Source organism: Gracilinanus agilis, chromosome 5, assembly GCF_016433145.1.
Source record: "Gracilinanus agilis isolate LMUSP501 chromosome 5, AgileGrace, whole genome shotgun sequence".
NCBI lineage: Eukaryota > Metazoa > Chordata > Mammalia > Didelphimorphia > Didelphidae > Gracilinanus > Gracilinanus agilis.
Window position 1 is genome coordinate 29,049,435 of NC_058134.1, and position 27,436 is coordinate 29,076,870.

A 27,436-nucleotide genomic window follows, 5' to 3' on the forward strand; every position below is an offset into this window, starting at 1 on the left:
GCGCGTGGGGGAGGGGGAGGGGAGGCGAGTGTGAGGCGCGAGTGTGCCATGGGGCCCGGGCACAGGCGCGGATAGGCGGGCAGCGGGCGAGCAGAGGCGACAGCGGCGACAGCGGCGACAGTAGCGACAGCAGCTCCGGCTCCAGCAGCCCCCGCTCCAGCCCCTGCCCGGGGCTCGGGCCTCGAGCGGAGCAGCAGCGGCGGCGGCGGCAGCGGCTCCGGGCCTGCGAGCGGCGCCCACCATGGCCAAGGCCGGCGGTGGCGGCGCGGCGGCGGCGGCGGCTGGGGGAGCTGGCGGAGGTGGAGCCGGCGGCGGCGGCGGCGGAGCCGGGGGAGCTGGTGGCGGCCTGACCTGGGTGGTGAGTCGCGCCACGGCGGGCGAGTGGCAGGCGGGCGCCTTTGTGGGGGGCCGGGCCGGGCCTCCGCATTGTTCTCGGCCTCGGCGGAGGGGGAGGGGACAGCCGGGGAGGGACGGGGAGCCCCCGCCTACCCCGCCCCTTGCCCCCTCCCCACTTTCCCTGCCACGAGCAGGGGTGGGGAGTGCGGGGGGTGGGGGATGCCTAAACTTTCTCCCTTGACGCAGTAGGGCTTGAAGGTGCAGCCGCCGGCCCTCCGCCAGGCCCCCTGCTGGGTCTCTGGGCCAGGGCTGAGATGGGGGCGGCGAGGTCTGGGTCTGGTGGGATACAGTGTGTTCTCTAAGTCGTAGTGCGCCGTGATCAGCAGGGGTGTAGGGGCGCCCCATAGGCTAGGGGCAGCCTTGACTTCAAGTATTGATCAATTTTGGGGTCCCAAAGTCTCGGGACAGCTTCCAGCCTAGAACTTAGAAAAGTGATTAATACAAGGTGTTCCCCAAAGTCTTGGGTTAGCTTCTAACCATGAACTTAAGGGAGTGATCAATACGGAGATCCCCAAAGTCTCGGGACAGCCTTAACTTTGTGTATTGATCAGTCCTGGGTATCTTCAAAGTCTTGGTGCAGCTTTAGTCCCTGAACTTAGAAAGTGATCCATCCAGGGTGTCCCCAGCGTCTTGGGGCAGCCTCAAGCCCTTAACTTTGGGCTTTGCTCAGTACCGGGTGTCCCAGAAGTCTTAGTGCAGGGATTTGATCAATACCAGGTGTCCCCAAGTCTCGGTGCAGGTTAAAGCCATCAGAGCTTCCAAATGTCCTAGTGAAGTTATAAGCTGTGAAAGCTTACAGACTTGGGGGGATGCTGTTTGCTAAGCGTCCCCCCCCCTCGCTTCCGCCCTGCAGGCCTCTTTCTTCGTAGTGGCCTTCCTCCTAGATTGTCCCCCGTTACCCTGGCCGCCTCTTGTTTGTTCCTAGTTGCCTGCAGGTGGTCCCCTCCCGCCCATAGGTTTCTGCACCTCGAGAGCGGGGATGAGTGTTCCTGTTCCTGCCTCTTTGTATCTCCAGCCTCGAGCCTTCAGTCACCTGTTGGCGGGGGGCTCTGAGTGCTGCAGGTCCATATTCTGCACAAGCCACCTTTTCTTTGGAATGCTGCCCTAATCTGAGTAAGGGAAGCCCTCAGGCTTGTGTGTTTATCTTGAATATCAGATACTTTTCCGGTCCTTATCCCTGAGAAAGGGGATGCGAGAAGACTCCTTTCCCCTAATACTTAAAGACCCTGTAGGCTGCTACCTTGTAATTCAACTGGGGGAGAAGAAAGGGACCTCTGTGGCTTGTTTGTTTATCCTGAATTCCAAATCTTTCTTTGTGCCCTTACCCTGAAAAAAGGGACTTGGGAAGACTGGTTGGGATGCTGTAGTTTGGCACACACTCTCTTCCTCCCTTTTCTGCTTTAGGATACTGCCTTTAGGGCTGGGGAAACCCAGAGTTGTTTTGAGTCTCAAATGCCAATTATTTCATGGTACCTTTACCCTTGAAAAAGGGGATGTGGACAGCCAACTTCCCCTCAAACCAACACTTAAAGAACTGAAGAAAGGTCTGAGTCTTGCATACATTTTGCAGCTCACAGGGGATACCTATTTTTACAGAAATTAATCCACTGTGGTTCTTCCTTCATCCATCAGGGTTAAGATGATTAAAAGCAGCTCTTAGAGATGTCAGCAGCTTAGGTGAAATGGGCATAGGCCTGAGTGGAGTGTACTGGAAAGGTCCCCTAGTTCAGAAAGGGCTCCAACTCCTACCAGACCTGGAGGATTTTGATGTGGATCTGCTATTGGCAAGTACTGGGAAGAGGGAAGACCTGAAGGGACCTGGTTCCCACGGCAGATCAATAATTCAGAGGCATTTCACTTGCTCAGCTTTGAGTTCAGACTAGGGTCATTTCCTTCATGTAGCTAACCGTAGAGAAATCCACTGGCTCTGGGTAGTAGGGGGAAACAGTATATTATATTCACTGGTATTGCTTTTCCAGGGGTATTTGACTCCTATTAATCATCTCAAGATACTTCTTTTTCCCCTCTTCCTCCCACCCCTCCCTCCAAATGGGCCTTTTGTTAGTTAATTTATTCTACTAGAACTTCCTCTTCTTTAAATCAGGCTTGTTTCAATCTAGTACTGGGGTTATGTGAATTAGACTAGACTCATCTATTAATTTATCAAAGGTTTACAAGTCATTTGTTTGTATGCTATGGAAGTTTTTTGCAAAGTCTGTTTATGAGAGTAGAAAAATATTTAACTACATTTTATAGTTATGATCAATGCTTTAAAATTACTTTCTAAAATATTGTATCTATTTCTATTTTAAGTATCTATTAGTGATTTGACTGGAGAAAGATAGTGTGAATAAATTAGAAACAGGAGATGATAAACTCTGGCTGAGACATGGGAAAAGACTGCAAAGAAATAGTTTTTTTTTTTTTGTTAAATTCCTTGTTTCTTTATTACTAAATTTGACAACATATAAAGATTATATAATAAAGATTACATTAGATGTCCAAGTCAGAGTTAATACTAAGCTCATTCTATTGCAATAAACATTTTGTTGTAAAAATCACAAGCTGACTGGTTTGGATTCTTTGCTGGAAAAACTATAGTTTACTGTTAGCCAACATTATGGGTAATCAAATGATCTATTTTCAAATTGTGAAATTTTCATTTCATTAGCCTGACTTGTAAAATTCTGACAGCAGTTGACTGACTTCTCTGTGTGGTTTTATTCATTTTAAGAACTAGATTCATTTTGCATTTTTGAAATTAAATTATACATTGATATTTACTTAGACTTGATTTTTATGCCTTTTCTGAGTTGTGGCTATGATATAAAGTTATTGTGATTTAAACTAATTTATAGAGGACAAATCAATTTTAAAAATAGATTTTGTGTTAATGATATCAAAGTGTATTGTTCTATAAGTTTTCTTAAGTAACAGAATTTCAGGAAACATAACAAGTATGCTGCCATAATTTTTTTTTTTTGGATCATCATAAATGATGCATTCACTTTATTTACCAAATTTCAATTGCTTCAGCTACTAAAATGTGTTAAGTGTCTACTAAAGTTGCTGGAGAAACTTAGTGATAGAGATATAAGATTCATTAAAGAAAAGTAATTTGTTTTGAGTTCACTTGAATGGGTGTATTAGAGAAAACCATCAAATGATATTTCAGATTATTAAGTTATGATATAGCTTCTACAATTTTTAGTACTGACTAGAACTTGAAATGGAATTTTCTTTTGTACGAGTGACAGCATGTCTTGAATGATTGCTTAAAATTATTGATCTATAAAATAATTTTCCAACTCAACTTTTCTAATTGCATTTTGAATTGTATTGTTCATAATAATAACGATAGCCTACATTCATGTAGTGCTCGAAAACACCTTTTTGAAATAGGTGGCACAGGTAGGTGCCCCTCCCCTTTTTCTAAGGATGAAAGAACAGGGCTAGCAAGTGGTAAAAGGCTAGATTTGAAGTCCAAGGACTTGAGTTCAAATTTTGGCTGGGCTACCTAACTTCCTGTGTGACCTCAGTCAAGTCCTTTAACCATTTCAGGCTTCCCTTTTTCTCACCAGTAAAATGAGTGGGATTTGATGACTGCCAAGGTGTCTTACAGTTCCTTTGATAAGACTGAGATCTTTGCCAGAGGTCACAGGAATAGAAGGTAATAAAATGATGGGATAGACTGGAGAGATTTTTGGCTCCAATTAAAAGTCCAGTGCTCTCTGCTTATCAAGTGACACGTTTTCCGGTGGCAGGTGACAAAATTTTTGATTACCAGTGATAGAATGAAGGAGAGTTTTTGTCAGCAGTTGAAAATTGGTAGTCATATCTCTGCTAAAAGACGAAAATAATAGAAGGAAAAAATTAAAACAAAATTTCCAGGAAAAAGTGAAGTTCTGGTTTAGCAGGCATAAGAGGGTGATCTCATGAATATAGAAATAGGTGGATAGAATGCCTGACCTTGAATCAGGAAGACCCTGGTTAAAATTTGACTTCTAGATTTTTACTAGCTGTATGATCCTGGGCAAATCATCTAACCTTTGTGGATCTCCATTTCCTCATCTAAATGTAAAATGAAGATAATAATAGCATCTACCTCCCAGGGTTGTTATGAGGATTCTGAGATAATATTTGTGAGGCATTTTGCAAACCTTAAAAACTATATTGTTATTATTACAAAACAGTAGACAAAAAGGCAATTTTATTCTAATGGAGCACAGAAGTTACTACTAATGTTTGACATTTATGTAGTGATTTAACATTTGCAAAGAGATATATTATTTCATTAGAGCTGCACACCACCTTTCAAGTTAACTATTACCACTGATACTATCTCCATTTTATCATACCACCTAAACCTCAGAGAGGCTGTGACTTGCTTTTGGTCACACAGTAAGTGTGGGAGTTTGAATCTAGATCTGGACTCCAAGGCCAGTGTTTTATGCTTAGTTGCCTTCTTCATGCTGTCAATCAGTTATTCAATCAATAGGAAATAATTAAACACTTGTGTGTGCCTGGCACTGTACTAGGTGCAAGGACTGCCAGTATGCAGAATGACAATAATGACTGCTGCCAAAGATAAGGTTAAATTACTCCATTACTATTTTTTTCTTTTTATTGTAGTTTTAGAATTTTGAACTTAAACTCAGAATCTAAAAAAAGTAAAAAATGTTTTTATATGTAATTGGGGGAAAACCAAGTATTTTTAAGACTGAAAAAAATTAAATTTAATTTCTCCTAGATTGTTGATATTAAGGCCTGATAAGCTAACTTACTCTTTAAAAAATATTTTTATGTTGTATATTTTGAAGTTTTCTAGATATGTTTTCTAGAGAATGGTTGCAACTATTTTATTCAGTTTCATTTCAACAAACATTTATTGAGTATCTCTTTTATACAAGGCACTGTGTTGGCTTCTAGGTATAAAAAGATGAATAATCACAGATCTTTCTGTTTTCATTCATTCTTCCCTCCAAAAGAGTACAGTTCAATTGTAGAATAAGATATATGCAAATAATTATTATGCAAGTTGGAAGGAGATCAGTACATGAAAGAGATCATAATAATGCATGAGAAATTTGGAGGAGAAATCACCTTTATTGGGGGGTACCAGGAGAAGAAAGGATTTAGAGAAGACTTTATGGAAGAGTTGGAAGCACCGAAACTGGGCCTTAAGGGATGTTAGTCATTCCATATAGAAGGAACCCTTTTCGTACTTGAGAGATAGTATGTACAAAGGGGCTGAGTTGCTGTGGGGAGTTTGTTGAGAAATCAATAAGATAATAAAAGAATTGTTGATGTCTTTTCCAAAGGAAACTGAGGCCATCTGCACACACACACACACACACACACTCATTTTTCCTCCTGCCTTCTATCTCAGAGGATGTAATGACTCCTCCCTGGAATGACAGACCCCTCTTATCTGTGGCCCTGAAACCCATAGCTTCTTCCATTGGTCATCCCCTTTGTGGCAAGGCTGATGAGAATATCAGAGGAAACAGTGCAGGCAAAGCATTCTACACTTCCTAAAGCATTTTACAAGTAGCTGTAATCTAGAATATTTCTCTCAGTCATAAGATGATTAGTTATAAGAGCCCAGGGATAGTGGTGTCCAGTCAGTTTGTTTCTTACCTTCCTCCAGCAGCTTCCCATTCTAAGCGATGGGAGGTAAATAAGAGTATTCAAGTCCTTGACTACCTCTCCCTGTTGGCATTTGGTATGATCTTAGGTATCTGTGGCTGACCTTGAATGGGTCTCTGAGCTTTCAATTCTCTTATTCTAGGATCAAACAGATATATGTGAAGTGCTGCTTTATAGACTGCAGGGATGTGCCCAGGTGCCAGATCTAGGTTTCTAGGGGAGAGAGGTACTCCCTCCACTGACATGAGGGCAGTGTCCTCTCTCACAGTTTCAGTGAGTGTTCAAGAACAGTGAGAGGTTAAGTTACTTGCAGGGGTGCCAGAGGCAGAACCTGAACCCAGATCTTCTGAGCTCTAAGGACAGCTTTCTGCTCTGCCACACTGCTTTTCAGGAACCATGGCTTACAAATAGGTTGTATTTATAACCTACATATTATACAACCTGTATATTACAACTATGGGCTACAAACTAAAAGGAAGGGAAGGAGAGGAAAGGAACAAGCATTTATTATGCACCTACCATATGGCAGTCACTGTACCAAATATTTTACAAATATGGTCTCATATTATCTTCACAACCGTGCTGGGAAATACAGAATCAAATAATAACTAATATTCTTATACTGCTTATTATGTGGTAGGCACTGTGCTAAGTGTTTTACATCTATTATATTTTTGATCCTCACAACAATCCCGGGGATGACGTGCTATTATGATCCCCATTTTACATATGAGGAAAGTGAGGTAAATGAGTTAAATGACTTGCCCAAGGTGACACAACTAGTAAGTGTCTGAGGACTGAGTTGAACTCAGATTTTCCTAACTCCAAGTCCAGTGCTCCGGGAACTAGGGTGCCACCTAGCTGCCTCCAACTACAGTGTTATGCATTATAAATGTGTATAAGATAGTACTGTAATATCATTCTTACCAGAATCCTCCTTCCTACCACCTTTTCTGATACATGAGTAGGTGACATTGTCCTCACTACCTAAGAAACATTATAATTTTTTGGATTCAAAAATACTGGTTTTCCTGAAAGTGACCACCATAGCCTATAATTTCAAATCTGCCAGATGCTTGCATGATGGCCACAACTCTGGCTCTGTCATTTTTTGACTGGTAAATGTGCTTTAGGTATTAGCACTGTTTTGCGATCCTGTCATTTACAATCTTTTAAATTTCGTAGCTTGATGATCTTATTTTAATAACAGCATCTTTCTTATCCAACTTAACACAATGAAGCAATTTCATTTCAACATTCCTTGATGTATTTAGCCTAAAAGGCTGGAGTATGCTTGTTCCTAAAGAGTTTTGTACTTCTAGAAAGGATTCACAAGCTGTAAGCTTCAGATAAACTTGTAAATAAATGCATGACCATGAACTTTCCCTATCACCAGCCTAACTTAGGTATGTCACAAATCAGTCAATAAATGACAATACCTTATATTTACATAATGCTTACAACATATTCACATGTTTTATTTTATTTTCACAACAGTCTGATGAGGTGGGCAAGACCCAAAGTACTAGTCCTTTTTATAAGTCCTGATATTAGAGTTCAAAAAGCCTAGCACCTGCCAAAGGGCATCCAAGTGCTTTCATTACTACCCAGTGTTTATTTATTATTTATTTATTTATTTATTATTTATTATTTATTATCATATCTCCTCAAATCTCCTGCTTCCGGTTTTCCTTGCGTCTTTCTGGGACAATCTCCATTCTTTGATAATTTTCAATCTTAATTTGTCCCCTAGAGACAGAGAAAGTTCATTCATGGAAGACCTTAAAACCAAAGGAAACCAAAGAAATATTGGTACCTATTGTTACTACAAAACTTGAATTCTCAGTGATGTAATTTTGGGAGGCAATGGTGGTTGAGAAGTCATAATATTTTTGGAGATTTTCAATCTTGATTATACATTTGAGTATTTTTCTTTTATCACTCAAAATTAAGATTCAACAAACATTAAATACCTACTATATTCAAGGCAGCCTGCTAGTTGCTGGTGTCAGGAAGATAAAAGTTAAATTGTTCCTAATAGTAAAGGAGGCTTACATTATCCCTGGAGTGATACAACAGGTAGGGAGCACATTGAAGAGGGAGAGAGGATTAACACCTGGGGAAATCAGGGAAAGGTCCATGGAGGAAGTAGCACCTGCATTGAATTTTGAAAAAAGCTATGCATTATGAAAAGCCAAGATGAAGAAGTGTACTCCAGGCACAGAGACAACCTATGCCTCTACACAAGTGGAGAGAGTATGTCACTTACAAGGAAGAGCCAGTACCATTGACTGTAACGTAGCATATGTGAATGAGAGAAGGGGAAGTAGGAGCCTGATTAGAAAGGGTTTGAGAAGCTACTCTCAGAGTTTGAAGGGAGCTTCTGTAGATTGTCAAGCAGGGGAGGGACATGTTTAAATCTGTGCCTTAGGAGGACAATTTTGGCAACTGTGTGAAAGATAGATTGGAGAGGAAAGAGCTTATTTAAGCAGGCTTAAAGTTCAATTAGGAAGTTAGGATAATAGTTTAGGCAAAAATTAATGAAAGCCTTTGTAATGTGAGTGGAGTGAAAGGGATGAATATGACTGATGGTGTTGAGGTAGAATAGGTGGAACCATCACTACTGATTGGCTTTCAGGATTGAAAGCCTGAAGAAGGAAGGTCAAGATCACAGCATTTACAAACCACTGTGATGAGGGAGGGGGCAGAACCTTCAACAAAAATAGGGGAGTTTAGCAGGAAGATTAACACAAGAAGATGATAAGTTCCATTCTGGAAAAGTTGAATTAGAAATGCTAACAGATCATTTAGTTCTAGAAGTCCAGCATACAGTTGGTATTTAAAAACTGGAGTTCAAGAAAGTGACTAGTCATATGCATATCTTTGACAGGGGATCTGATAATAGACCATGAGGGAGAAACTGTAAGGAAAGAAGAGAGAAAGACTCAGGACTGAGTTTTGACAGTCACCCATGTTTAAGAGTATAGAAAAATAGATAATTAGCCAGCCTTTCAAAAGTCCAGTAATATAGGCCTCAGAAAAGATAGTCAGATTTAAAAGTTAAAAGTGAATCATTGGAAATTGACAATATAACAAAAGTTATTATAGGGTGGATTTAATGAATTTTAAAGTTAGAGCTTTAAATTTATTTTTTGTTTATATTTTATCATGATGTTTACATTTATTTTTCAAAAGTCTTGAAAAAACACTAATTTTGAAGTTTAACATATTGATTTCTTAGAGATTACCTTTTGTGTCATAGGTACTTTGACTAGAAGCTAATTTGAATCAGTCATTCCCAAAATAAACTAAAATTATGTCTTCATGATTTTTTATTATGAAACTTGTTCAGGACTTAAAGTTTTTTTGAACTCACTAATTATCATTCCTTTGCTAGGTTCATTTTTCTAGTGTGACAATAATTAGAATATAATTAAAACCAATGTTGCTAAAATGAATTTTAAAATAATAAAGAATAAAAAATAACAAATTATCTTTTTTGGATCAAAAGATTCCTTATCACCCATACCTAAAATAATTAGGCTTATGATCCTTTGTATACTGTGCTTCAGGCTGTTTTCTTTCATTTCTAAGTTCTTATATGTGATTGAGCCCGGCAAACAGTAGGCACTTAATAAATGTTTATTGAATGGGGGGGGGAATGAAAATTTGATATGTCAGTGTTTCTAGAAGTTTCCTTTAGTTTTATCCAGGAAGTACTTATTAGTTAACAGTGGAAACATTTTACTGTTCAGAGCTGTCATGGCATGTGACAGCCAAGGAGGTAGTAAATAGATTGCCTTTTAACCTTTTTTTTTTCAGCTAAAGAAAGTTTGCTTTGCAACCTAGCCTGGGTAGCACTGGGGGACATGGGCAATCCCACTGAAAAATGGAATTTCCCTCTGTCTATACTTTCTATGTAGATGAATCAAGGCAGTTTCCTAGCTTTGACTTTTTCCTCAAAATATCCTTTGAATCTGGAATCTATAATTCATTAAGAATGGGGCCAGTAGGGTACCAGCATGAATCAATAAAGAGAAATTCCTTTGCTGCCAACAAACCAGGTAGCAAGATAAACTCTCTCCTGCCAAGAGGTCAAAAGAGGATTCTGCCTGCTATTTTCTTGTTCTTGTAGTGCAGGTATCATGACTGTTTTCTAGCTTTGATATGGTTATGTTCCTGGAACTAGTCTTGAAATCTATCTACCCTACTTCAAGCCAATTTAACAAATATTTGAATGTTCATGAAAGAGGCATAGATGAAGAAATTATAGAATAGTAATAATAGAAAATATTTTATGAAGAACTTTATCACATTCAAGCTTCACTAACAACCTTGTGAGATAGTTACCGCTGATATTATCATCCCTATTTTGCAAATGAGAATGAAGTTCAAAGGTTAAATAACTTGTTCATGGTTATATAGCTAGTTAATGTAAGAGGTAGAATTTGAAACCGAGTCTCTCCTGGCTCCAGTGATCTTTCCACCATACTACCCTGCCACTTAGAGAGTAGATAAAATAGTTCGTAGTAAGAGGTCCAAATCATAAACCTTGTTTTAGTTCAGTGAAGGGAGACAGTGCTATGGATTAAATTAGCAGAGAAAAGCTTTATTTAAAATAAGGAGGTGGGGGCAGCTAGGAGGCTCAGTAGATTGAGAGCCAAGCTCAGAGACAGGAGGTCCTAGGTTCAAATCTGGCCTCAGACACTTCCTAGCTGTGTGACCCTGGGCAAGTCACTTGACCCCCATTGCCTAGCCCTTACCACTCTTAGAACCAATACACAGTATTGATTCTAAGATGGAAGGTAAGAGTTTAAAAAAAAAATAAAATAGGGGGCAGCTGGGTAGCTCAGTGGATTGAGAGCCAGGCCTAGAGACAGAAGGTCCTAGGTTCAAATCCGGCCTCAGACACTTCCCAGCTGTGTGACCCTGGGCAAGTCACTTAACCCCCATTGCCTACCCTTACCAATCTTCCACCTATAAGTCAATACACAGAAGTTAAGGGTTTAAAATTTAAAATAAAATAAAATAAAATAAGGAGGGATTGCTTGGTAGTGACAAGACTTAGAAGACATCTTAGAAATTATCTAGTCCAATCCTTATTTTATAGACAGTGAAACTGAGACCCACAGAATTTAAGTAGTTTAAGTAGGAACACGTAGGTAGCAAGCAGCAGAATCAGGATTCATACCAAGGTCCAGTGCTCCTTCATTTTACTGTTTATCTACATCAAATACATCCATTTTATGGAATATAAGCATATTAATGACAGGGATTATTTTGCTTTAGGATTTGTATTCCCAGCCACTAACAGTGCTTGGCACACAGTGAGCACCTAATAAATACTTGTTGAGTGATGACTGATCTTTTGACCTTATTTCTTGCCAGTTTCCATTATAAGCCTTCAGCTTTTTGCCAAACTAGACACTTCATTGTTTCTCTTAAATATGACCTGATTATTCTCACTTCTGAACCTATTTACATTTCTCACCTTGCTTGGTTACTTTCTGTGATTTCTTCTCTTAAGTTATCCAAATCAAATCCTACTCATTCTTATGCAACCAGATCATATCTTATCTCAAAGACATGCCCATTCCATTTTGACCCACACTAAAGCAATCTCTTCCTTCTGTGAACTTAGAAAAGACATATTATTAGGATCAGTCACATTGATTGAATGAGTAGGAAGTGGATGATGAAGGACAAGATCTAGGTGGATGGGGAATACCTTCCTGTCCAGTCTAGCATCTATCAGGAAAGGCAAAATCTCTGAAGGAAGACTGTTGAGTTTCAAGGCCTTGGATGTAACTTTGCTGGGCAACAAATCTCCAGGATGAGAGGATGTCTGCCCTGAGCCTGAGCTGCAGTGAGTGAGTATTTAGAAGAGAGAACTACATGATCCCTGAAGGCTGGGCAGGATTTGCTTGTGTAATAATTAAAATGGATTTGACAAATATAAGAATTTAAAAAATTATTGTGGTCACCATATATAAAATTAACTTCTTAAGTCAAAATGCAGTTTAGTAGCTTTATTACAGCAAGGTAGAGATATTAAAGTGGGAAATATAGGAAAGAGATAGAAAATATTGCCTAGCTAAAAATACCCTAAGTCCTAATTCTAGTGCCTCCAGGCCACACATGTGAATCAGAGTGCAAGTCTCACCAGAATCCAAGTCCGGATCAGGAAGCAAAATCCAAAGAGCCAAAGATGCTGAACAACCGCTGAGAACCTTAGCGCACATGAGGCCAAGACCCCAAGAATCCCACCAGAGCTCACTCTCCCAAGGCTAACAGCTACCAAGAATGAAGAGCCACCAAGAATCAAGACCCTCAATCTCTCTCAGGCTCCCGCTTATATACAGTTTTCTCCATCCATCAGTTCTCATCACATATCAGGAATCAATCACAATCTTTCAATTTGACTAGCACTGGGCAGTGCTTTGTGGCCTTTTAGGGTGCTGGACTTTCTTTGTTAGCGACTTACTAAGTGTTAAGTCAGGGTACTTTAAGTTCTTGATTGATTAACTTAAAATAGACTAAGGGAATGAAAATTTCCTTTCACAGGTACATGAAGAGATTTTTAGGATGGGGAAGAGCAACATGTACAAAGACAAAGATAGTGGGAGTAAGCATGGAGTACATATGAGGAAGGAAAGAGAAGCAGATTGATTTTCTATCCCAGAACAAAAAGAGAAGATATGGTTCTATATAGGTAAAACCAGACCACATTATTGGGGACTTTGGATTGTCAGGCCACAGAGTTTGGGCTTGATATAATAGAGAATAACAAGTGAGGAAAAATGTGTTAACAGAAAGGTTATTTAGTAAGCATTCCTTAAAGGCTATGTTTAAGGCTGATAGTCTATAGTCAATAAAACTAATTAATTAAAAGACTAATTAATTTAATGTTGGTTCTGTATTAGCTTTTAAATATGGCTTTTTGATTATTTCAAAGATCAAGTTACATACATGTTTAAAGTTCAAATGAGAGGTTAACAACTGGAAACTATTTCCTTAAGCATGCTTAGAATAATTTTTAATTTCTAAATTTGACTTTTTCTTTTAAAACCAATTAAATTTAAATATAATTTATTACATGTAAATTTACTTTTCTGTAGTTTACTAGTATTACCTTTCTCATATAATTTTTATATGTTTCTGAGTTTCCTGTCAACCTTAGGACTTGTTATTATTCCTTATTGTGCTATAATAAAATGATTATCCCTTCATTGTTTTTATTTAAAATCATGGCAAAGTATTTTTTAAAACACATACCATAATATAAGCTGAGATTCACTTGTGGAAACAGTAGAATATAGTTTAATATAGTTGAAAATCATTGCACCAAAAGAAAATACTAGTTTGATATGCATTTAATGGATTTTTAAAATCCATTAGATTCACATATGTGCTAACATATATTATTTAGTAAAGGTTGATTTCTTTTTTTTGTATTTTTGTATTTTTTGTATTTTGTATTTTTTGTATTTTTATCTAAAGGTGAGTGTATATATAGAGATAGGTATGTACATTACTTCAGTAATGCATGTTAATCAGCATAGAATGCATTCAGAATTTTAACAGTTCACTGAATTCTTGTACATATACATGTACACACAGACATATATGTAATGCTGTTTAAAGTTTTGTACTTGGAAATTGATTTGCAACCATAGAAATCTACAGATGACCTCAAAATTACTGCTTTATTATGAAATTCTGTAAATGAGGCATTAGCTATTTGTTTTTGTTATTTTACACAAGAGTTCAGAATATGAAAACTTGAATGCTTCCTTTTATGTTCAAACATCTATAAGATGTTATTTAGTACCGAAATGTACATTTTCTAAAAGAAATTTTGAAAGTATATTGTAATGTCCCTTTTGTATTATACTGGGTTCTTGTTATAGAGGAAAATAATAGGAAAAGCAAATGTTTCAAAATGAGGGAGAATAAATAAGAATCACCATCCTAGCATACCACAACTTTGGAGTCTATACTGCCTCTCAATATACGTTCTTACTAAAAAGATCTAGTGGAACTTCAGTTGTATGGTAGTAATGCTTACTTGGGGAAAGTTGCAGATTCCAGAGTTGCTTCAATAAGCAAGGAGGAAAATTTTCCCTATATCTGTCTCATGTTTATTTAATGACCCTTGATAAGTCATCTAACCTCTGTCTCAGTTTCCTTATCTGTAAAAGTGGAGATTCCAACAGCATCTTCTTCCCAGGTTTATTCTGAGGATCAAATATGAGATGATATATGTAAAGCACTTGACAGATCTTAGAGCTTTATATAAATGATCACTGTTATTAACTGGGAGGCCAGAATTTTAGACAGTTTAGTATGATCCCACATGGTTTGGAGATGCTCAAATAGGACTTAATTTGAGATGTCTGGTAAATTTTGTACCCAGTGAAAGTGCCTTTCAATTAGCTTCCTCTGGGTTTGGGCTAGGCAGCTAAAGGACTGAACTCTTAGACCAGCTGTTGTCTAGTTTCCTTTTATCCTCCCAAGAGTTGAATTCTTACAGGTCACTACAATCACTATTCTGAGAAGATTTTTTAAAAAGCATTAATTTGTCCACTCCTAACATCAAATTAGACATTATTTTGTGAAAGAAATAAACTAAATTAGAAATCGTTGAATGTTAAATGTTGAATGTCAAAAGTCTCATGCAACTCACTTGTGTCTGGCCATAATTTCATTGTTTAACTACTGGCAAAAAAGGTTTATGAAGAATTTATGGATTATCTTTTGCAGGGAGAATTATGTTTTGTTTTTAAGTTTAAATTATTTTCTCATTATCAAAACATATTGGCTTTGGACTGCATTGTTGGGCAATTTGATAGAGTTACTTGTAAATTGATTTTCTCCATGTTTAAATATTAAATATTTAGTAAAAATAAGCTATATAACATACTGTTTTAACTTAATATATTATTAAACCCCTTAATTTTATATAAAATTCAAGTAATAGGGAATTGCTGTGAATTATAATTGGTATTTTCATTATTTAATGTTTGAATTCCCATAGTTTGTGTCATAATTCTTGGCATTGTTTCCAAATATATAGAGGACATGAATCCTCTTCTCTTCATTTAAAGAAATCCCCCCTCCCACATGCCAGGCATTAAAGAAAAATAATAATTTCTAACCTAGGCCAGAGGCTCTCAATTTGAGGTCCATGAACTTAAAAAATAATTGGTTTATTTGGTAAACCTGTGTATTTTATTTCGTCATTATATTATTCAGAAGTCAGTTGCATGGGTGTTATGAGGTCAGAGGTCTATGCCAAAAAATAGTTAAGAATCTCTAATCTAGACTCTATAAAGAATATATTTCAATTCAACAACTAAACAAACATGATAGATCTGACTTGCAGTCTATCTAAATGCATAAGCTTCACTTCAGCTCTATTCTTTCTTTTTAAGCTCTCTAAATCCATTTCCCCTCATTTTCCATCCCAAGTTAAAAACACTTATAGACATCATCTCATTTTTTGCAAAAGGCTTTAAGTTACTTCTTACCTCTGGAAAAACAGACTTCCTCTCTCATTAGGGTTGAAGAGGTTTAGCCCCTGGAAAACTGACCCTAAAAGTGAAATAGAACAGTGTTTTACTGGCATAGAAATCACAGAGAAATCTCTAAGTCTTGTGGTGCTGACTTCAGCTTCTGTGGCTGCTAGAAGATTGGTATTTGTACATCCTCTTCAATTTAATTGTCAGAAAAATTGGAGTGAGTCTTTGTGTAACAGGACATATTTGCAGTGGCAGTATAATCAGACCTGACACCCAAGGTATTACCAACATTTAAGGGATTAGCTCTTTGTGACCTATTTGAAGATTCAAGTTTCATGACAGCTTTTAGATATAGTTCTTCCTTGATATTGGCCACTTATCTTTTTCCTTTTATAATCAGCCATCAAGTATTTATTGAGTGCCTACTATGTCTTAGGCTTTTAGAGGCACCCAAATACTCCATTGAGACTGCCAAACAATTATTTGCTTTTATTTTTGTCACAAAGCTGGCAGTTGGACAAACTAATACTAGAGCTGATATTCTTGACTATGCCTGCTAATTTGGTGCTTGGTCTAAGAAACTCTACTTATCTTATTTTAATATAAAATATGTATAAATAGTAACATTGAGGAGTAATTAATCCTCTACACCTGCCAAATTGATATTCTTAAAGTACAAATGTGAACGTGTTACTCTTATGCTTAAGAAACTTCAATGCTCTCCTTTGCCTTTAGAATGAAATTTAAATGTCTACTTGGCATTGAAAACCTTTTATAATCTGGATCCATCTCCTGTTTCCGTGTTTGTCACACATTAACTCAGCATTGTGTACCCTATGCTCTAAAACAAATTGCTCTAGTTGCTTGTTCCTGAATTCCTTAGAATCTACTTCTCTCTGTGCCTTTGCCCCCCCCCAATGTGTCTGGAATGCTGTTCCTCCTCACCTTTGAAGCCTTCAATGTTCAATCCAACTTTTTATTACCTTCATTATGCCTTTCCTAATTCTCCTGATAGCTCTCTTACTCGTGTGTGTGTGTGTGTGTGTGTGTGTGTGTGTGTGTGTGTGTGTGTGTGTGTGTGTTTCATTTACTTAGCTGTCTCTGTTGTAAGTTCCTTGGGTTGGGATGGGGATGCTAAGAATGGAACCTGTCACTTTTATATTTTTGTCCCTAGTGACTCTCACATAGTAGGTGCTTATCGACTGGGGTAAAAAAGGCAAACTTGCAGCAAATCATTCCATTTCCTCTCCAAAGCAAAGTTTCTTAACCTGACTTCTATAAACCCAAAACAACAACAAACAAACAAACCCCCAAACCAAAATTTTCATAACTATTTCAATATAATTGGTTTTCTATATATGCATTTAAAAATATTATTCTGAGGATTCATGACACAAAAGATTAAGAATGTTTGCTCTTAAGATGAGTGAGTATATTGGTGAGTTAAACCTTATTTTCAGTTAGGGAACATCACCATGACAATACTGTTGAACTGTTGAAATCTAGGTTATTGATAATCCTGCTTAATATCCTTAATCTGTCATACAGTTGGCAAAAAATGCTAGTCATAGTTAAAGTGACTCCGTTTTCCATAACAAATATTGTGGTACATGATCTAATAAATATCTTTTTTTTTTTGTAAAGCCCCATTAAAGTATGCTTTCTTTTCTTTTTCTTCTTTTTAAAATGAATTTGGGAGTTATATTGTCTCTACAGTCTGTTTCTTGTTTCTGTCCACTTTTCTCTTCTACATCTCTGAATTCCTACTGTAGGAAGTGTTGCACTGCTATCCTGCCCTATGAAGTGCCCTTCTGGATTGCTAGATAACTAGTGGGTCACAGAATGGGCCAGCCAGAGTCAGTTTTCAATGGGCTTCCAGACTTGGGTGAGCCTCATTCTAGTTGGAATTCATATTCCACTGGAAATTTTGATGACAGGGATAAAAGTTAAGGCCTGACAGCCCTCTAAGAGGACTAGTTTAGAAAAGGCTGCTCAACTGGGTTGAAGAAACAACAGCATGTGATTAGTTTTTGTTTTGGTACAAACTAGTGTGATCATGTGCAAGTCTCTTAACATCTCTGGATTTCACTTGTCTCAGCTATAACGGAAGAACGTCAAGGTTTCATCCAGTTCTAAAATTTTCTTATTCTTTTTTATTTTATTTTTATTTATCTCTTCTTAGAATCTCTTGTGATCATATTATATGTAAGTTGGGAAAACTATTTTAAAAAATAAGCAAAACTTTATACTCATAACTAATATAAGTACACATTCTATAGATGATAGTCTGACTTTGTAAGTGACAACCAATTTATGGACTTAAAAATGAAAGTGGCTGAGAGAAGATTTTAAACTTAGGAAGCAAACATGCTTCCACTTACATGATCCATAAAGATTTTAGTAATACGTTTTCAGTTATTTATTTTTTTGGTTAATTTTAGACTCTTTTTGATCAGAACAATGCTGCAAAAAAAGAAGAGACAGAAAGCAGTAATAAAAATGATTCTTCAAAGAAGTTGTCTGTTGAGAGAGTTTATCAGAAGAAAACACAACTTGAACACATTCTCCTCCGGCCTGACACATACATTGGATCTGTGGAACCATTAACTCAGGTCAGTGATATGCATATGTATGTTTATATATATATTTATTTATAATTTGTCATTGACTGTTGTGAATAGATTATTGTATAATTTCAGAGATGAAGATGAGAGATAATATGCTCCAGGAATTTTATTCCTTTGAGATTCTTTGATGACTGACTAGGTATATAAAAATTAAAAGCCTTTATTTTCCATCTGACTCTTGAATATATATTAGGCAGAATTTTTTTAAAACAATAAAAAGCATTCAATAATCCTTTAAGACAAGCATTGAAAGAATTCTAAATTAGAAACTTACATTGATTTTATGTGCAGATGGAATAATATTGTGGAAATCAAATAGAGTATGATTTGGTGGGATTATTATACTTTTGTTCATTAGACTATTGAAAGGAATACCAATTTTATTGGAGGCCACTTTAAAATCTCATTATTTTAGTGTATAGTACATGAATACATCTTTTTTCCAGAATTTGTACTGTGATAGTACAATTCTGAGAAAATAGAAATTATACATTCTCTCAATGAATGGTTAGTTGTGCCTTTAAGAAAAATCTTGCCAGAGTAGCAAACCTCACTCAATGGTCATGAAAATGCTTTCAGTTATAGGTCTTGCCCCAGGAGTCAGAGCTTTGAAGTAACCTATCTGATTGTTTGAGTGTGAGTAGTTTCATGCTTATCCAGACCTTTATCCATGTGGATAGTAGTTTGTTGACTAGAAGGGAATCTATGGCCTTTTGATGATTCTTCTAAATCCCTGTGATATCACCCCTATTTTAAGAAGTAAGATTAAATGTAAAATTAAGCTAAGGAATGGGAAAAATACTCTAAATTGATTAAAAGACTGTTTAAAATGTAAATGATGATTAGTATTATTATTATTTGATTTTATTATATTGAGTTACCTCTAATAAAACCTCATCCTACTGCCTCAGTGCAATGGACCCTCATCACTCCAAGAGTAAACTGACTGAGGACTGTCTAATTTTTATATACCTTGTTCTAGCAGGCCTTACCAAAATGGGTACATAGCCCAAATATTGGACAGGCTGTTATTAGAGGAACAGTGTAATGAAGGGAAGAAAGGCAGATCACAAAGTTGACCATCAGGTCATGAAATTTTTTGACCATGAAAACTTTTGAGGAGGGATTGTGATTTAAATCTGTGTAATAAATGTCCACTTCAGTGCCATTACATATTATGTTGAGGAAGGAAATGTTTGAATTTCTAGTCAGATTTTCTGCCTTGTATTAACAATTTAAATATTTTTATAAGAAATGTACATAAGAATAGATCATACAGAATGAGCAGTTTCTCAGTTTTGTGGATGTTTAGATTAGAAAAAGGTGAAGATAACATCATTTATTACATGAAAGCAATTCACTCTTTTCTAATTCTGAAGGACTAAGTATGTGGAATGTGAAGGTAAGCAAAATTCTCAGTAGTAAAATGTGGTTTGGGATTGTGTGAAATTCATATTACTGACACTTGTAGTAACTGTAGTAAAAGACTTCTTTTGGATTTTTCTATTTGCAGTCAATGTGGGTTTATGATGAGGATGTAGGAATGAATTGCAGAGAAGTTACTTTTGTGCCAGGCTTATACAAAATCTTTGATGAAATCCTTGGTGAGTACCTTTTTTAGAATTGAGACAAAGCCTCTCTTTTGTTAAGTAATTGTAAGGTCCTAGAGTTAAGACCACATAGCCTTGATTTAGAGAAGGCATTTATTAAGGATATCACAGTGACTAGTCATGCTACTTCAGGATGTTTTAAAGGTATGATACTGTTAATATATTGTATTCATATGCAACTTTGAAGAAGTTATAAACATTTTTCATTAGAATGAATTATTTTATTTTATTTTTTAGAAAAATTTTCCATGGTTACATGATTCACGTTCTTACTTTCCCCTTCACACACACCCCCCACCCCATAGCTGATGTGCATTTCCACTAGTGAATGAATTTTTATTCACCTTTCCCATTTTATTTTTATCACCTTTACTTACAAATAATATATAGGTTGTCATTTTGGAGAAATGTATGCTGAAAATGACCTTTGGGGGCAATTTTTTTTGCGATTTGAAGATTAGCTACACTTATCATCATTGCCCTTCCTTTAACAAAGCTGATAGGTTAATCCATATTCTTCATGAAAGTCCCTTCTGTGCTCAAAATCTTCAGTCTCTGTATTGTCAATAAAATTCAGTCTCCTTTGTTTATTTTTCAAGGTCTTTCTTAATTTAATACATTATGCTTTTGCAGATTAATTTTATATTATTTTAATAAACTACTCTATATTCCAACTAAATTGGACTACTCTCTGTCCTCCAGAAATGTTACTGTGCTTTCCCACATCTGTGCCTTATATCTTTCTGCCTCAGATATATTGAGTAGCCTCTCACCATTAACACCCATCCTTTAAAACCCAAATCAAATGCTACTTCCTGTTATAAAACCTTCCCTAATTTTTTATGTGTAATGATGACTCACCTTTTCAAACCTCACATAGCATTTTATTCTGAACTATGTAATGCATTTATTATATAATATTGTGTTATTTAATTATTTGGTTTTATGTCTTATCTCTCCTGTAAGCTCCATGAGGGCAGACACTTGTTTTATCTAAATTTGATATCTTCCTGATACTTGTTCTTTCTTTTCAAAAGCCCTCTGTTGTGTCTAGTTTAGTCTTCTCCATATTATACAATTATTTTTCCTGGCTTATATCCCTTATATCAAAATTCTAATTTTAATTTATTTTTGGTTACCAGATTTCAAGTCCAGGTTCAGGGAGGGAATTGTATAATAAAAAATAATCATCATCTAGAGGATAAGAGATCTGGATTCTAAGTCCCAGTGTCTTTTTCCATATGTGACCTTGAACAAGGCATTTAAACACTGTTGGCACTGCTATCTTCAGCTTCATGATTTTATTATAAATCACAGTAAAGTGTGACTTGACAATCTTGGAGGATATTTGCCTTTGAAAAGGGGACACTGTTAACTAAAATCATTCTGGTAAAAGGTGGAGATATTTTTGACAAAAGGGAACCTTTCAATGCCCCTTGCATGCTTTGAGTCTCTTACTACTTGCTCCTGAAGGCTACTCAGATCAGTCTAATTATAGGTAAGGTTTTGGGCCCCTAATCATTCCTTCTTTCTTACTTTTTGGCTCCATGTGTGGAGAGGAGAATTTCAGAGCTGACCCTAACTGTTTTTTTCTGTTCCCTTTTTGCTTCCCTAATCCCTGGCCCCAGGTACCCAGCAACATTCTTTTCAAGTAATATGCCTGTGGGTTATACTGATCAATGAAATCTATAAGTGTATTGTTTCCATTTACAGTTTCTAGTTGTATAATTTTCAGGGACAGGTTGTTTCCAGTGAACTTGTTCAAATTAACACATTAGTAAAGAATGAAAGTATTTTTAGTATTTTTCATTTTTGAATTGTCCTTAGAACACTCATGAAAACACATGTATGAGATTAATCTGTATTCTCCTTAAGAAACTGGCTTTCCCCCCAGTTTATTTGACAGACTAATTGAATCAAAATTAATTGTATTTTTTAACCTAATAATGAAAAGACTGAACTCGACCAGCTTTTAAAACTATAAGCTGTGATTTTATTGTATAAATACTTTAAATACATTTTGCATACTATATGTTGTTTGAAGTGACTAAATTTCAGTTTTACTTTTTCTTATATTTATTTGTAACTAACTTTCCCACATTTTAGTTCAGTTGAAATGCTTTATTTTGATTTCAAAGTAATCCTCAAAATGTTAAAATATTGTTATTTTAATTTTTCAAGGGATGCAAATAGTAACTTTTTTATTCCTTTTGCATTATGTTTTACTGTTTTATATATATTTGCTTATTTTTAATAAAGCTTTAGACATTTACTTAAATAGTTGATTATTCTCACCAAAATGTTTAATTTTGTAGTTAATGCAGCTGACAATAAACAGAGGGATAAGAACATGACCTGTATCAAAATTTCTATTGATCCGTAAGTACACCATTAGGCTACTTTAGCTAGCTTTCTTAGCTAAAAGTAAATTGTTTCATACAGGTGGTTCCTGAATTATGAACGTTGCAGCTTATGAGTCATCAGAATGTATGTTACTCCCTTATTCACTGAACAATTTCTTTCCTATCACTGATGCCTCCTTTTGCTGAAGCCCCTTGTCGTTTGAGCCATTCTCTGCTACCACAGGAGCAAAGCCTTCAGCTGTGTTTCTGAAACTTATGCTAGCTTCTACTGGAGTGCCCTTTGCTTCTTGAGCCACTCCCACGACAAAGCCACAGGCTTCCAGAACCCTCCCTGACAGTTCTGACTCTGCTTTTAGAGCCTTCCCCTCATCTGATTTCTTACCTAATTCCTACTAGAATTTCTCCTGACTGTCACAATGGAAACTGCCTGTTCTCCTGTCATACTTCTTGCCATTCTTAACTACATAGGGCTCAGTGGAGCTCAGGCTTGAGAGAGGCTTCAAGGGAATTTGGGATTGAAGGATGAATTCAGTAGACATTTAAGGGCTGACCTAAGACCCAAATCACCAGTTAGGACCTGAGAAATTATATTTGGAGCCATAAACGAACTGATTTTCAAAGAATTTGGGGGATATAACATTCATAATTTGAGGACTGCCTACTTGTTTGCATTGTAGAATATATACAGAATGTTTACCTGATCTTATTCACTGCAGATAGGGAAATTATAAATTATATAAACCTTTTAATAATTTTGTTTTCACAAACATTTGTTTTGTGAAAATTTAAATTATATTTATCTTTTATGGTATACTGAATAATTCAACATTGCCATTGAAAATCAAGAAGAGAGCAGATTGAGAACAATTATTGGCAGTAACCTGATTTTGGAGAATATTCTTTTTTATTAACACCAGAATTAAAAAAAAGATTTTCTCTTTCATTACTCATATGTTATATGACATTACTACCAAACAATCATGTTGGAGTTAGTCTAGATACTTGCCTAATCATCTTGTACGTAAGGGGGTCAAAGGTAGGGAAGGAAGAAAGAGAAGAAAGACTTTTTCTAGCCCCTATTGCTTCTTTTTGTCTCCCAATTTTGGTAGTTTTTGAAAACAAAAATGTTATTTAACCATTTGTTAGTCAGTAAGGAGTAGGAAGCACTTACTCTCTATAAGTTGAGGCAAACATAATTTTTTTTATTCAGAGTATAGAAAAGAATACTGAAAATGAAAAGAAATTGATACTTTTCTTTAAATGAGTGTTTATATTGAATAATGCAGTTGGACAACTGCATTATTATTTGATTGAATATATTCAATATATATTGAATAGCTGCATGCTTGGTTATATCTGCTAAGCAATAATATTTCCTACCCCATTAATCAAACACATATCATACTTTCTAATCCAAGTAAAATACTATTACAATGAATAATATAAAGAATGGGTTATATGAAAAAACTTTTTAATGTCTATAAGATGAACCTTAGAAAAATACTTTGGTTGTTCCTAGTTGTATGTAACAAATTGCATACAAAAAATAATCTTTTGTAATAAGTATTTTCTTTAGTTCCTATTCAGCAACATTTATAACAAAATAAATTGTTTTCAAAATTAAATTCCCTAAAAGAGTTATCACAGTTCATTATATTAAAACACTTTTCTGATAGTTATCTAGAAGAGTAAACATCTTTTAAGATACATTAACAAAAACTTGGTATCTTTTGTAGCTTGACTAATCTTGATACTTTGTTTGATTTGGAGGTGAGGCTAAACTCTCCACTTCTGCCCAAAAAAACCCACTTAAATGTTTATATAGTTGGTTTAAAACCACACATGTCAAGGAGCTACAAGAAAAAAAGAAGAAATAAAATAGTGTGTGCATGAAATATTTTCTGGGATTCTGTTTTTGGTCCTGGTTGATCTTGTGTTTGTTGTCACTTTTATCAGTACTTGTCTTATCAAACTTCTAGGCGATACTTTGGAGGAATAGCTAACATGGTGAAAAAAAGTCAGCATCCCCAAAGACCCCAGCAAGCTGCAATATTGTGTTAAATCAAATAAAATGAAATTTACTAGAGATAAAATCTCATAGGTTAGAAAAATTGATTTAGTAAATATAGTATTACAGAGCATGTCATCCAAAAGATCTAGAGAGTTTAGTGGATTGCAAGCACAAGGAGGTGATAGTGTAGATGGCAAGCAAGAGCAAATATTATTGAGTGCATTGGAAAGTATAGTGTCCAGAATGTTGTATATGACAATCCTTTTCCTTAATCAGGGCACATGTGTAGTATTGTATTCAGCTCTGAGTGCTCTGGTTTAAGGATAACACTGATTTCAACCATTGAAGTTCATTAGTCAAGTCATGGAAGTATTGTGGTCTATGTTAGTGGAGGGGCTGCCTACATTGATAATTTAGAGCAGTGATTCTCAAAGTGGGTGCTGCCACCCCCTGGTGAGTGCTGCAGCGATCCAGGGTGGGTGGTGATGGCCACAGGTGCATTTATCTTTCCTATTAATTGCATTAAAATTTAAAAAAAATTTGGGAACCACTGATTTAGAGCATATTCAAGATGGTCAGCACTTCAAAATAATGTCATTTAACAATCAGTTAAAGCAGCTGGGGATGTTAGAGCTTGGAAAAAAAGACCATGAGGGACAAAACAACTGTATTCAGATACTCGGAAAACCATCATGTAGAAAAAAATGACCTCTTTTGTTTGGCCTCTCAGGACAAAAGTAGCTGCATTGGGCAGAAATTGCAGCAAGACTGATTTAGGTTTAATGTGAGAAAGAACTTAAAATTAGTGCTATCCAAAAGTGCATTGGAACTGTTTTGGAAAATAGTGGATTGTCCGTCTCAATAGATCTTTGGGAACAAAACTGGCTTGAAAAGTTATAAAAAAAGAATTCTTGTTTATGTCTAAATTGATCTAGATATTTCTAGAGTTCTTTTAAGCTGTTCTTGAAGAGTCTGTGTTCTGTGTGAATATTCTTAGCTCATAGCTCCATAAATCTAGAGCTTGAAGGGTCCTCAAAGGACCTCTACTCCAACTTCTTCATTTTAATCATGAAGAAATTGAGTCTTCAGTAGGGTATGTAATTTGACTTAGATAATACATATAGTAAACATTAAAAAAGGATGATCAGATCTTGATTAGCTCAGATGACCTCTTAGGGCTGCAGTTTCTGGCAGTGTATTCCTTTATATTCTGAGAATCATAATGTTCAGAATGAAATGGGTGCCATCCCTGCTCTAAGTTTGACCTTAGACTGTTTTTGTGTGTTCATTTCTGCATGCTACATTTGTAGAAGGGAAATGATAAACTTTGAGAGCATCCATAGAAAGTGAGTAGGATAGATAAATTATTTGAGATCATGACACATGAGGAGTAATTCCAAGATCATGGATGTTTACTCTAGAGAAGATAAAATGGAGGAAGCACATCACAACCATCTTACAGGCTATTGTGTAGAGAAGGGATTTGATTGCTTCTGTGTAGTCCCAGAAGGCAGGAACAAGAATCATGAGTAGATATTGCAGCAAGGCCAATTTTAGCTTGGTTTAAGGAAAAACTTGTCAACTAAAAGAGTTCTCTAAAAGTGGAATGGACTTCCTAAGTAGATTGTTAAGCAAAACCTAAATGATGATTTATTGGGTATATTGTGAAGGTACTCTCTGAAGATAGGAGTTGAATTTGGTTGCCTCCGAGGTCCAGTCCAATTTGAGAGTCTCTTATTCTGTTTATTGGTTCCACAATATTTTGGTCCCACAAAATATTGGTTCCACAAAATATTTCAAAGATTCTCTTGTAGCAGTGGAATTTTACACAAAGTATTAAATGTCAGATAGTCAGGCATTGAGTATCAGAGCTGGTGACTTTTGGACTTGACTGTTACCAAAGTTCATTATCAAAGTTCAGCAAAAAAATGTAATTTTGCTGAATTAATTGTCTTATTAACCTTAGTTATTTTTCTTTTTATAACCTTGTGATATGAGTATTCTTTCATGAAGACAAAGGTTCAATTTTGGTGTTTATTTTTTTAAATAGATTTCTTATTGAAATCTTTTTATAGAAAATTTCATTTGGAAACCATTTCTATAATGATATAATATTTATTTAGATCTTGGTTTAGTATAGTTCCCTATAGTCCTTTTTTTGCTTAAAATTTTTAGAAAATAAAATTTTATGTAACTTATATAAAGTAGATATTAAAACTAATATAGTAAGAGATAAGTTGAGCATATAGAGTACAGAGCACACCATTTAGCCCATTTTCTCTTTCTTCATAGACTCCTGAGCTGTGGGGATAATAGGTATTAGAATAGCTAGGATGAATCACTGAAAAAGAACAGATTAGATCCATGTTCTTGTATCAGATCAGTTGCTATTCTAGAAAACAGTAAAATTTGGAGAAAATTTGTTTGAAAGGAAATTAAATTCATTAGAAGTGTTATCAATTCATAAACATTAAAATAATTTGTAGTTATCTAGGGTAGTAGAATAACAAGGACTTGATATCTTATATAGCCTGGATATGTGCTGATTTTAAACTGACTATGAACATTTAAGTAGGCAATTCTGACAGGAAGTAGACAGCTTAGCAACACCTCCAAATCTAATAGTTTCAGAACTATTCAGGCTTCAAAAGATATTGAATCTTAATGTATCTTAAAGATACATACTGCCTGAGATAACTACTTACCTTTGAAACTTTGTTGTCTAGGACTAGCACAGTGTATTCAAGATAAGACTAAGAATGAGCAATTCATGGAAGTAGAAGAACTAAAAGAGCATTATGTGGGGAGGAGATGACAGAAAGGATTATTAAAAATAATACCAAGATTCAAATCTGAGTTTTTGAGAGAATGCTTCTGTCTTCATGTCAAGAGATTGAGAAATAGTGAAAGGAAGTTACTTTTGGGTAGAAATGATGATATATTTAGTTGTAAAGAATTTGAGTGGGAATTAATTGAGATATATAAGTATTTGTTTTTATTTGCTTATTTTGCTTTTAACAAACTAAGTTACTTCTGAAACTTTTGTTTCCATTTTACTTTTAAAATAATTGTAGGATTTATTTTTAAATTTAAAAAATTAGTAGGATACCAAATATATAATAATACTTCAATAAAAAGAGTGTAATAGTATTTAAAGAGTTGACCTTCAGAGTTAGGAAGACCTGGGTTCAAATAGGACCTTTGCATTTTGTGACTGGGCAAGTGATAAATAATAAAAAGCACCTCTAGGTGTTCCAGG

General features: G+C 35.9%; 1 protein-coding gene across 1 annotated transcript in view; it reads left to right on the plus strand.

Moving 5' to 3' along the window:
- The first annotated feature begins 56 nt into the window (after positions 1-56).
- TOP2B (DNA topoisomerase II beta) overlaps positions 57-27,436 on the plus strand; it is a 79,726-nt gene continuing 52,346 nt past the window's right edge. The window contains exons 1-4 of the mRNA XM_044678054.1: positions 57-358; positions 18,008-18,178; positions 19,707-19,797; positions 22,119-22,182. Of these exons, the coding sequence (XP_044533989.1) occupies positions 242-358; positions 18,008-18,178; positions 19,707-19,797; positions 22,119-22,182 (443 nt within the window). The 5' untranslated portion in view covers positions 57-241. The remainder of the gene's footprint in view (positions 359-18,007; positions 18,179-19,706; positions 19,798-22,118; positions 22,183-27,436) is intronic.